This window comes from Apaloderma vittatum, unplaced genomic scaffold (genome assembly GCF_000703405.1).
Source record: "Apaloderma vittatum isolate BGI_N311 unplaced genomic scaffold, ASM70340v1 scaffold6801, whole genome shotgun sequence".
Taxonomy (NCBI): Eukaryota; Metazoa; Chordata; class Aves; order Trogoniformes; family Trogonidae; genus Apaloderma; species Apaloderma vittatum.
Window position 1 is genome coordinate 1,231 of NW_009699488.1, and position 12,526 is coordinate 13,756.

General features: G+C 41.6%; 1 protein-coding gene across 1 annotated transcript; it reads left to right on the forward strand.

The window, feature by feature from the left end:
- Positions 1–608: 608 nt before the first annotated feature.
- Positions 609–12,056, forward strand: LOC104269492 (pancreatic lipase-related protein 2-like; the record flags this gene model as incomplete). Its single annotated transcript, XM_009878375.1, has 12 exons — positions 609–657; positions 1,421–1,575; positions 2,820–2,945; positions 4,422–4,556; positions 6,269–6,377; positions 7,175–7,291; positions 7,372–7,494; positions 8,367–8,485; positions 9,243–9,372; positions 9,649–9,760; positions 10,739–10,906; positions 11,993–12,056. Coding segments are annotated over 12 exons (1,407 nt in total), but the record flags the coding sequence as incomplete, so codon positions are not given.
- Positions 12,057–12,526: the final 470 nt, after the last annotated feature.

Below are 12,526 nucleotides of genomic sequence, written 5' to 3' on the forward strand. Positions count from 1 at the left end.
CAACCTCAACTGCCTCAGGCGCTCCTCACAAGACTTTTTCTCCACACCCTTCAACAGCTTCATTGCCCTTCTTTGGACACACTGCAGCACTTCAATGTCTTTCTTGTAGTGAGGGACTCAAGCTGTCAAGCATGTGGACTTTACCAAGTTACTGGTATCACTGTCTTTGGTCTATTGTACTTCCCACCTATCTCCTCACAGATGGCAAAATTAGGACTTTGTGATCTGACTCACTCCCTCAGCAACCTGCATGTAATGTTAGCTGTTCAAGAAATGCAATGAACAGCAAAACTGAGTGGAGGGGAAGGATCAACTCCCTCATCGTGTGGCAATGCTCTTCCTAATGCAGCCCAGGATGCTACTGGCTGCCTTTGCTGCAAGGGCATGTCGCTGGTGTATGGTCAGTTGGTGCCAAGCAAGACCCTCAGATCTCCTTCTACAAAGCTTCCTTCCATTTCCTGGGTCCCCAGTGTGTACCAACTGGTGTGTGAGGTTATTCCTCTTCAGGTGCAGGTCTTTGCATTTCTTTTTGTGTTAAACTCATTAAAAAAAAAAAAGACAAATCACTCTAAATAAAATTCTCAACCTGTATATTCATTTTTCTTTAGGTGGTCAGAACGTGGATTATTGCATTTTACCTTCTTGGCACAGTAGCAGGTGAGACAATATGAAAACTACCACTAGAAGGCGTATTCAGACAACACAATATATAGAAGATTGTGTTTTCCTTTGCACTGAAGATGTAGTATGATTAGCAGGTCATTGTATGACAATGTCTATTACTGTGCATAGAGCTAATGCTAGAAGGCTCTATTCTCTTTAAATTTTATTGTTGAGACTACAAGAGACAGAACTGCTGAAAATTCACAGAGGAATTCTGTCACATGTCCTAGTTCTATCAAGACAAAGCATGGGCTGTGTTTACATGACTGCTGTATGTAAAGAACCACTCAACAACAGGATGCTTAGCACAACAGACAGTGCTAAAAGAAAAAAGTTGAGCATAAGTGAGCAAGAGATCCATTTGATCTGCAAAAAGCTACTATACTGAAAGAAGTGGTCATTTAATTCACAGTACAAGGTTACTGTGTAGATATCCTTCATTCCTACGACCAGAGACACAATGCTCTGGAGTAGGAAGCCTGCAGAAGCCATTCTAGCAACTTTTCTTTAAAAGAAATTGAATTAATTCTTTATAAGCCTAGAAAATGCTGTCAGAACAGTGTCTGGGTCTTTACTTGGTTAATCCTCAAAATATTTAGCTCCCATTCTGATACCTGCTTCAGGAAATAACCATGAAGGAAACAAGAACAAACCTCAGTTTCAAAATTAATCAGGCTGTTGTAGTCCCAAATGCATCATCAAGCATAATATATAGACAAGAGTCTTCCATATAAACAAGTTATTTTTTCTACTCCAGGTAAAGAAGTTTGCTATCCCAGGCTTGGCTGTTTTACGGATGACCCACCCTGGTCTGGGGTACCAGGGAGACTTGTGACAGGTTTGCCTGACTCTCCAGAACACATGAACATCAGCTTCTCTCTCTACACCAAAGAAACAGGAAACAATTCACAGGTGACATTAATTTTTAGCATCAAGAGATGGCTAAGCCTACAAATGTTTGTTAATTTGTTTAAAAGTCTACATCAGTCAACACAGGCAAACAAGTCAGAGTAAAAAGACAGATTGAAGGTACAGTGATGAATGTACTTTCGGGTAACGCACGAAAGAAAATGGTTGTGAAGGGACTGTAAGACACAACACCTTTCCTGGTATTTGCGTGCACAAGAATATGAGTTATGGTAGAGCACCTTTTGCATACATTCAGGTCTCTGAGGAAAGCTGAGGACTCATTCAAATAAACAGCCTTCTAAGTGTTCAGTTAGGAGAGCAATTACTGCTGGTCTTATACAGAAGCTTAGCTAGGAAGATACTGTGACTTAAAAACAATAAAAGTCTATGCAACTTCCAAATGCAGTTTTCACCTTGAAATCAGAGTGATTTTACATTCCTACCTGCCCCTCTGCACTCTGAAAATAAGATAGAACTACCAAGTTGTTTATGCCCTGAAATACTGAGCAGAGCAATGTGGAGGAACCCGTAAGGAGCTGGGACATCACTTCAAAAAGGACTTATGAAGACACTAAATCCCTTTCAGGCTTTCAAATCTAGTGTCTCCTGAGCTGTGCAGGGGTGTTTAGGATCCCCCTGTCATGAACTACGATGCCAACACTGCCATGGAAAACATTATTGCTTACAGCGGTTCTGGTTGCCATGCTAAGAATCCAACACAGGCTCTCCAAGCATGAGAAGTTATATCTGTAATAAACCTTTGCAACTGGCAGAACAGGGACAAGGGAGCACACAAGATACACTCAGCAGTAGGTTACTCAGCACTTTTGTTGCTGGTAAAATAAGTCAAAATACACCTATTTCCCAGCCAGGTCAGTGAAAGGGCCAGCTGAACCAGGAGATGTGGAGGTGGTGGGCTGCTCTCTGGAGAACTCATCCAACCCAGGCCAACAGGCAACATGTGGTACTGTGGCCCTTGTAAGTTGCTTCGTGTTCCACATAAGTGGGCTCTTCCTGCATTAAGCAAATTAGATAGGAGCAGCAGAAACCACATGCTCACATTTTTTTTGGAAACCATAACGAAATTGAGAAAGGTGAGATACAGGAGTCCCTGAGTTCCAAAAATCACAGACTTTATCCATGCAAAATAGTCCCTTAAGTCCCACAGAGGGGATGACCCAGCTGACCTCTTTAAACATTTTAAAGTATGAATAGAAAAAAAATATATTTTTTTTTTTCACATGCAGGTGATCTCAGCAATAAAATCCTCGACCATCCAAAAGTCACACTTTTCCTCACGTAGGAAAACCTGCTTCATCACTCATGGATTTGGCAGCACCGCGAAAAAAGGCTGGGTGGTAGAAATGTGCTTGGTATGAGAGAATGTCCTCTGATTTCCATCAGCAGTTGTAACTACAGCCTGTCAGTATCCTTTAGGCACTAATGTTTGTCTTCCAGTTTGCAACTCATTAGATAGTAGCAGATACCAACCAAGAAGTAAAGTTCACAAAAGCCAAAATGTTCCACGCTGGAAGATGTCAAGGTTTCTTGGTCATCTCTGACATTACACTTCTCTTAAAGAGTTTCAATTCCTAAACCCTGCAGATCAGATCAAAGGAACAAACTGAACACAAATGTCCCCGGCCTCCACACCGGTGTCAGGACACCAAATTAGACACACTAACCTGCTGCTCCTCCCATCAGAAGCAACTGAAGCATCCTTCAGTCAAAAGGCCTTCCCAAGTTCTAAAGCTCAAACAGTCCACAAACACTATTCTGGTTCACCACTATTCAGTTCTCAAAAAACAAAGCTAACAAACAACCAAAAACCTATTTTTATTTGATTGCAGACTACAATGAGAAGATTTCAAACATGAAATGTGGAAGGTACCGCAAAACCAGCAGTGTACTGTGTCAGCGACAACCTTGGCTCTGATAGATAAGCAAAATCTACTCTAGTTTCTGCTTCTTCCATGCTGGCAGCAAAGAGAAGAAGCTAGAAAGAGACCACCACTACTAAGTCACAGACCTGCAGCATTATTTTTGTTCATAAATCTGTGAAAATTTTTAATCTAGAATACTAAATTCTCAATTTTTTCAGTTGAAAAGAAACCTCAATTCTGTCTTCCTCTCCACACTACAAACGTACAGTGCCCATAGGAGAGGAGGGAGTCCAGGATTCAATGTACTATTACTTCAAGATTCTGTTTTCCTTCATCTGTTTATTGCTGATCTATTTTTGCTTCCAGCCCTCATTCTTCCTCAAACTTTAAGTGAGCCCTAGTCACAGAAAGTTACAGGTGCAGATTTTAATATATGATTCTTTCCGTGGAAAAATCACTGGTCTCTGCAAGAGTGTGACCAGTATTAAAATAGCCAATGCATCAGCTTTCTTGGCTGAAATAGAAGCCTTTTATTCTACTCCAAACCTTTCCACTCTGACATTACTTTCTCAGTTTTGAAGGCACTCAGTTAACAGGTCTACTTCCCGTGCCGTTCAGTTAAACTACCAATAGCCCTCAAAGAAAGTCACATACTGCACAAAGAAACCACCGTGTAGTGTGTGTGTCTTCTCCAAATTATTTCAAATGTGTATACCAACAGCTTACAAAGTGGAATATTTTTATTAAGGTATTTCAAAATTGATGCTTTTGGGGATGATCGGAGTGTTATATTCCATTTTGCAAGAAGACGCATGTTTCAGTGCGGTATGGGCTAGAGTGAAAAGACCTGTTTAGCAAAGAAGTTCCATGATTATATTACCTTTTACTGTTTGTTCTGATTGAAGTTAAATCACTGTTTGTTATTTTGTTTCCTTAAATACTTTGCTTTATGTGTTCCCACATCAGCTGTTACTGGAAGTGGAAAATATCAACTGCATAGCTGTCGATTGGGAAGCAGGTGCACAAGGCACCTACGTCAGTGCAGTGAACAACATCCGTGTGATCGGGGCTGAGATTGCTTATTTCCTAAGCACTTTACAGGTAAAAGATACATCTTTAGCACCTACGGTCCTTAAGTAGATGTAGTGGGGTTCAGATGCTGCTGCTTTGATTTTGAACCTTGTCCAGCACGGTCAGCCAGTGCGTCAGGAAGAGCTGTACAAAGCATGCAGTTGAGATCCAGCTAATTATACTAATTATCAACTCTGTAAGGATTTCTCACAGCCACAAAAGACGCAAATTAAGCTAATGTGGTTGAAAAGATGTGCCAATTAATTAACGACCAGTAGATGGCAACATTTCCCCACGATGATACCAGGCAAGAAGGCGGTCGACGGAAATGAGGGCAGGCCTCCCAGCTCAGTGCTTAGAAGAGTTTTGCCAGCATTACATACGCGTGCTAGAAGTAAATTCGTATCTCAGCTTTGCACCACTGAAAGGAGCAGGAGCTGGCCCACCTGATAACGCCAGATTTGCTGTCTACTGGCACCATGAACTGTCCAGCTGCCTTCTAGTTGCGAACTTGTTCCTGACGGCGAGCATTCACATTTACACGTGTAGCACAGAACTGCTCAGCTGCAAACTTTAAGAGTATCAGTGTTTCCCCTTGACTTCAGAAAGATTTGTGTACTTAAAACCACTGAAAATCAAGACCCGGCCTAGCTATGGACTTCTGGGAGGTGTTCATCTTAAGAGTGCTGCAAGAGATAGTTCAGAGCCCACAAGGCAAAGTGCCAACTTTGCGGGGACTCGAGTATCGAAGAACACTTCTGCAGAATCTGCTGGGGCACCATGTACTGTTTCTACCTAGGAAACTCAGATCTAGCCTCACACATTTGTTCTTGTATCTTCTTCGTGTACAAACCCCAGGCCACTTGAATATGGGTTCAATTTCTCATTTAGCATCTCTATTACTCACCATTTGCAGTCTAGACCTCTCATTCTTCCATTACAAAAATACAAAAATGATCCTTAGACTTGTAAATCCCTGATTTACAAAATTCTGGCTGCTTTGCAAATGGCAGTACTGCAGTAAAATCTATCCAGCGAAATCCGCTGTCTAACAACAGACAGGCCCATACGACAGATCTTTTATATTTTGGTACTTCCATGGCAGAACAAAACCAAACTTACGGCAAAAATCTCAAGCAATTGGCAGCCAGTCCTTGTGCTCTTTGCTCACTGCAAAACCCAGCAAACCCCTAGATGAAACATGACCCCTGCACATACCCTGCATGCTGATTAATCTCCATTTCCACCTTCAACACGTATAATCTCAGCAATGCAGGTCTTGTACAGGTGACATTTGACAATGAGGAGAACGAGTGTCACCTCACCTTAAGTGGTCAGTGGAAATATTACTGGGTGATATGATCACATATACTAAGCAGACACATGGAGAGTAGACATGATCAAAAAGCTTCATAACAAAGTACATAAATATTGTTTTGATGGAATATGAAACTAGGGGTTGATCCAAATGAAACTGATCCATGTTTTGTCACCAAGGGTAAGCGAATACAGTAACCATATGCCAACACTACAACAGTGAATCCATCATCACAAGGCATTTAAAATTCTAGATTGGATCATTTTCTATCTAGTCTTAGTGTAACTTAAACAATAATTAACTCGAACACACACCCTGTTGCCTATGCAGAATGTTCCCAAAGGCCCATAATGTAAGATACCCTCTTTGTTTGCTATTTAAAGCCTGTGTTCTTCTTTCTCACCACCATCACCTTAACAATCAGAAAATCTTCAGATACCCCCCAAGCAAAACCCATTTAATTGGCCACAGTCTGGGAGCACATGCTGCAGGAGAGGCGGGAAGAAGGATCCGAGGCATCAGACGAATAACGGGTAGGTTTTTCACAGAGGTGCAGAGTTAATCATCATCATAGTATGGCCTTAGCTGGAAGGGACCTCAGAAATCATTTTAATCCAACCTCCCTGTCATGGGCCGGGGACGCCACCTCTCAACTAGATCAGGCAACACATGCGGACTGAACGGGAATTGAACCCGGGACCTTGGTGTTCTCAGCATCGCGCTCAACCCACTGAGCTAACTAGCCCACTAATGTAGCATGTTTCTAAAGGAAAGGAATTTGCAACATACTGACTGGTCTGTAGACTGAAATTAAATTATTGGCAATGCTGCATATGCCTTGTGCGAGAGCAGGCAGACTTTACGCTTCTCAGAAACTGGGGTAATTATTACATCTTCTATCTTTAGTCAGGTTAAAAACTCTTCAATGGAAGACTTAAGTGGAAGGATATAGTTACTACGCTTGTAACACTACCATCATTCACTGGGTTAGATCAAACCCTGCGCAAACACAAAGCAACGTACCAAAAATTCTTAGTTTTTCTCCTCTGTAAAGTTTTACAGGCCAATAATAAGCTCAGAAGTAATAAAATGTCTCCTATACAGTAATATGATCCCAGCCGACTGGAAAATATTTTATTTCTGTTGGAATAAGTTTGCAGAGAGGTTCACAAAACCATATTACTGCATGTTTTTTTCAGTTTACCTTAAAATTCACATCATTACTGTTCAATATGCCTCATGCAATGCTGAATATCTGAGGTGGTAAGTTGGAAAAATATATATTAACACTTGTCCCTCTCAACCTATAAATCCGGGGTGGTTTTTTTAGGATTAGACCCTGCTGGGCCCTATTTTGAAGGTACTCCTCCGGAGGTGAGACTCGATCCTACAGATGCAGACTTTGTTGACGTTATTCACAGCAATGCAGCTCACTTTCCTGCCGTAGGTAAGTGTTCATGTGCAAGTGAGTATCTGCAGGAATGGGCTCATCAGTAAGGCACTGACATCGTCACACGTGTATCTCAGGGCTTGGAATGTATAACACCACCGGTCACCTGGACTTTTACCCAAACGGAGGAAGTGTGATGCCTGGATGTACTGATTTAATTCTAGAGACGAAACAAAGCGATTTTGAAGTTATGATTGCAGGTAATTTTTTTTCAGTCCTGTCACGTGAGCTGTGAAAGTAGCTGGCCATTTGGGAGAAAACAGCAAAACAAAATGGATTTTTGCCTGTTTGCTCAGAAATTAGAAAAGGAAATAAGAAACGTTAAAGGCTGGATCAGAGCAGCGCTCCCCCGGGAGACAGTGTAGGGAAAGGAGGTATAATGCAGGCCTAAGGTTTGCTTCCGTAATTTGAAATTGGGCCTGTGCAACACAAGGCAGGCAACAGGGAGTCTGCAAATCCAACAACCCCAGCAGGAGGTTTTCCAGGCTCAGTTAGGCCAGTGTCATGACCAAACCCATGACATGACTCCACCACCTTTGGTTTCCTGCAAATACTACGAAAGGCATCGACACCGATAAGGCATGAATTAGGCCAAAGCATCGTTTCCAGGGGCTGTACATGCTTCACCTCTCCACCTAAAACTTCTCTCTCTTCACAAGCTTAGGAGAGGTTGGCAGAAGGCTACTGGATTCTCCTTACTCTGTTAAGCCTTTTAAAACTGAAATTGCTGTCATCTTGCTGTGACATCTCATGCATATGTGTGTGTGTATATATATATGTGTGTGTGTATATATATATATGGCTGTCTTCTTAAAAGGGACTATCATGCTGTAGCAGACCAATGCACCTCACTTGAAATCTTGGGGTAACTGGCACATAGTTTTCTGGATAAAGCACAGACAAAACAGTAACTTCTACTGCAACTAGGTGTAAATTCAGATGAAAAATTGTTGCAAGTCCATGCTGCTGTCCTATTCTGCGCCTCGGCTGTTTCTGTGGTGAGGCAAGTGTGACTCTCGTACAGGAGAAAGAGAGGTTATTTCATGGATGCTTACAGACTTTGTTCCAACAGATGCTACAATCATTAGTTCATGCCATCACTCACGCAGCCATGAGTTTTATTTTGAAAGTATCCTCTATCCCAACGGATACCTCGGATATCCCTGTGAAACATACAAGGCCTTTGAGTTGGTGAGTAGATCAGCCCAGGAATGGGTGAGCTGTAGAGAAAATAACCCAAGATTTTGCACTCACTGTAGGTCCTGCTATATGCGCAGAGCACTTGGATGCTGGTGGTTGTGCTCTCATGGTATGGTTACACAGGAGGAACTGCACAGTGAGGCACCACGCACAGTGGCTCCATCAACTCTTCCACCCTGAAAAGTGAATCCTAAAGCACAGATGATATCACCAGATGGGGGGGGGGAATGAAATCCCATACAATTCTTACTGTCAATCTCTATGCAAAGGGTACATAGGTTAGATGTATCTACCCTACTAATACCTGGCTCGAAGAAGAGACATTGACTCTTCTCTAATCGACACTGAGCTTCAAATACAGCACCTAAATAAATACACTCATGAATGACATTCCTTTTTGTCCCCCCCATATTGTGTTGCAAAGTGGATGCAGAGCAAATTCCCTCCCTCTGGGAAGGTAAAACTGGCTTATCATTTGTCCTAGGCTCTAGCTGAAAAGTATTTGAATGAGGGAGTTTCAGACCATCATCCACACAGGTATTAAACCTGCTCATTCCACACCCACTTGGCACGCATGGCTGCAGAAGCCGTTACCTGAAACAAGCTTATCAGGTTTTGGTGGTAAGATATTACAACACGCAGCACTGCCACAGCTTTGCGAGATCAGAACAGCACCTTGAGCCTTAATTTTCTTAGAGCTAGGGTGAAAAAATATACTCCTCATTAACTGATGCTCTTACTTCCCTAGGGAGACTGCTTTCCATGTTCCCAGGAGGAATGTCCAATGATGGGGCACTACGCTGACAGATTCCCAAAGAAAACGGAGAGGGTAGATCAAAAGTATTTTTTAAATACAGCAGCAGACCCACCGTTTGCTAGTAAGTGGAGGAGGTTTGTTACAGCTGATCACGTTTGAAAAGAGATTGCCTTGACGTGATTTGCAGCAATGCACTTCTGAAGTTTCTATAAACAAGTGATGACATCTCTGACAAAAAATGCTGCATTATAGTTACCAAAATTCAAGCTCACCGAGTCTTTCATTTGCTAACATGAATGAGTTCCAGCTAGGAAAAAAAGAACTTTCCAGCATACCAGCATTTTTAAATCTCTCATATGAATGACAGTCTAGTTTTATTTTGCTTTTCTTTATGCAGGTTGGAGACAAAAAGTACTTATCAAATTGTCTGGTGTAAAGAAAATGAGAGGGGACATAAACCTGGTTTTCCATGACACAGAGGGCCACACAAAAGAATATGAAATTGCCAGGTAAGATAAATTAATGCTTTTCCATAGCATTTAATGCTGCTAATCTTAATCTACACATTTCCCACATATTTAAGCAGTGCAATCCCTTACTCTGTGTTGTAGATGTTCTACTTAGCATAGAACATGAAAAAAAGTTCTCCCACAGGTAAGATGTATGAGGGCGGGTGGATGGTTGCAATAAGGAGGAGGAAGTCACATGAAATATGTGACTTTATAATAAGTTAGAAATACAGTTTGACTCATTTTCTCTTATAAAAAAATAAATTTCTGTGCACACAATTCACAGAGTGCTCACCTGCTGCGTATGTGCTTTACTGTTCCCACACTAGCACGGCATCACACATGTCAGCACATGGAGCGAGCCTGCTGACAAGATCTCATGCAAGGCAATCCTGTGCTCGAACTTGACAAATTTGCAAAGTCAATACTTCCTTCCTCCCTAGCATACATTAAAGGTCATCACTGCTATATAAACAGAATATTTATACGGTCTGGCCCCTGAGCTTCATTCACAGCTCAGATCATCTCCCAACAACTACCAAAACAGCAGCACCCACTGTCTTCTGTATCTGCTCTGAAACAAGCTCTTTCACATGTGCTCCCACCATCCTCTGTGCCTGTGCAGACCAAAGCCCTATAGGAGTTCCCAGCTCATCTATAAAATCCTCCCTGAAAACCTCCCTGGAGCTCTCCCCGCAAAACTCAGCACACTTGGGTGCTGGAGGCATCCCCAGCCTCACCCTTACCCTCTCCCAGTGGTCTCCTGCCACGTGCACATTTAAAGTTTCCAGTATTGTCTTTCATCTTTCCTCTGTTCAGAGCATAGCACCCCAGAGTCCTGGTCCAGTGCCCTATGCTGTTTCAAATAGCATTTTTGTTGTAACAAAGGGGAAAATACAAATCTTGTGAAGAACGTGATTTAGTTTAGCAATCTCTAAACTGTTAGACTTAGCATTGCTATCTTCATTCTACTTGCAGTGGAGTCCTCTCTCAAGACCAAATTTATACAAAATACCTTGATGTTAAGATTAACCCAAAAAATACTAAAAAAATTGAATTTATCTGGAATAAAAGCATACTTCCTCTTCTCTGGGCAAGAGTGGGAGCAGAAACAGTCAATATAACTCATGGAGAAGATGGACGTAGGTAAGTATATCCCTTTTACTGGCCAGAAGTAGTGGGAAAGGAGTGCAAAAACTCTGGGACACAGGATTGAAAAATAGTCTTAATGATTGCAAACCATGTGTCCAATTTAACAATGTGAATTTCAGAAATGACAAGGACAATTATACTTTGGATAGAAAATCAAATGTTTGAGTACAACCCGGGGTACAGCTGCATGAAAAGAATATAGTAGTGAATAATTGGGAATATGTATTGTTTTACCAAAGCAAAACCAAGATAAAGCAAGTTTCATTTCCAGGTACATTACTAGAATTATTGTATAGAAAATCTGGGGAATAATTATTCTAGTTTGAGTAATTGGGATAAGACTGTAACCAGACAAAGGACCATTTTCAAATTTGGAGACTATACTTCAGGAACAATGCACACAGACTGGAGTCTGGAAAAATAGCAAAAGAGATTTAGAAAATTCGATCTGTGTAAGAGCAGCTGAAGGAAATCTGTTTTCACAATGAAGAAAAGCCTGGAGAAGAGCATAAAACATATACATAGGTTGTCTGTGAAGGGTCACGGTCAACTATTCCACAAATCTGCTGGGTTTATATCAAAGTTTAATTGATGTATTTTACAACAGAAGAAATACTGGTTAGATATTAGGAAAACAAAAACCAAACCCTTCCTTATGGTTTGGCATTGGCCTAGGTTGTTTAGAGAAGCTGATAAAATCCCTTTCAATGTAAACTCAAAAAAAAAAAAAAAAGCTTCAAAGCTTTGCCTGCGGCAATCCAGTTAAGCACGCAGCCTAAACGGAGCTTAATATGACACCTTTCTGACTTTATCTAGAGCTCTATATTTGTGAATCTAGAGTTCAATTTTATTCACATATTAAAACTCAAATTTTACAACTAGGGCCTCAAAGAAGGAAATTCAGCTTGTTATTGTTAATAGGCAGATGCTAATATTCTGTGCAGCTGGTTTTTAGGAAGGCTGAAGTGGGGTTGTGGATTGAACCAATGGCCTTCAAGGTGACAGCTGACAAGCTTTCATTTTTCTTTGGGGGAGAATAGATAAATAAATCCTGATTCAAGCCTTTTTCTTTCTTTCCAGGTCAACTTTTTGTGGCCGTGGAACTGTGACATATGGAGTTCCCCAGTTACTTACGCCTTGCTAAAGGTCACGAACTACAACTGTTCTGTACAGAGCAGCTGAGCAAACCATCAGTCCTGTGCGTGGAAACATTGGTACACAAGGCTATTAAAGCAAAAATCAAACTCCCTGTTGCTTCTTTTATTTGGAAACACACTTGTCAATGTTTGATTTGTTTATGTCTAAACCAAGATCATTGTGCTTGTAAATATCGGTCTTAATCTATCAATGGCCCAAGGTAAGAACGTTTACCCACCACACTGATCATTTGTCGGCATATTACCTCAGCACAGCCCTGCGGTGGGCAATGCCCCCGAACAACTACTTTCCACAGCCTATGCTCAAAACTTTCCAGCCCTACACAAGTGCATTGCCCTCAGAAGACACTCTAGGGTGAGGCAGGGACAGAACAAGACCAGGATATTACTTCAGTAGGTTCAGGACAGCCTTTTGTACACTGCAGCTTCATAGAATCATAGAATGTTGGGGGTTGGA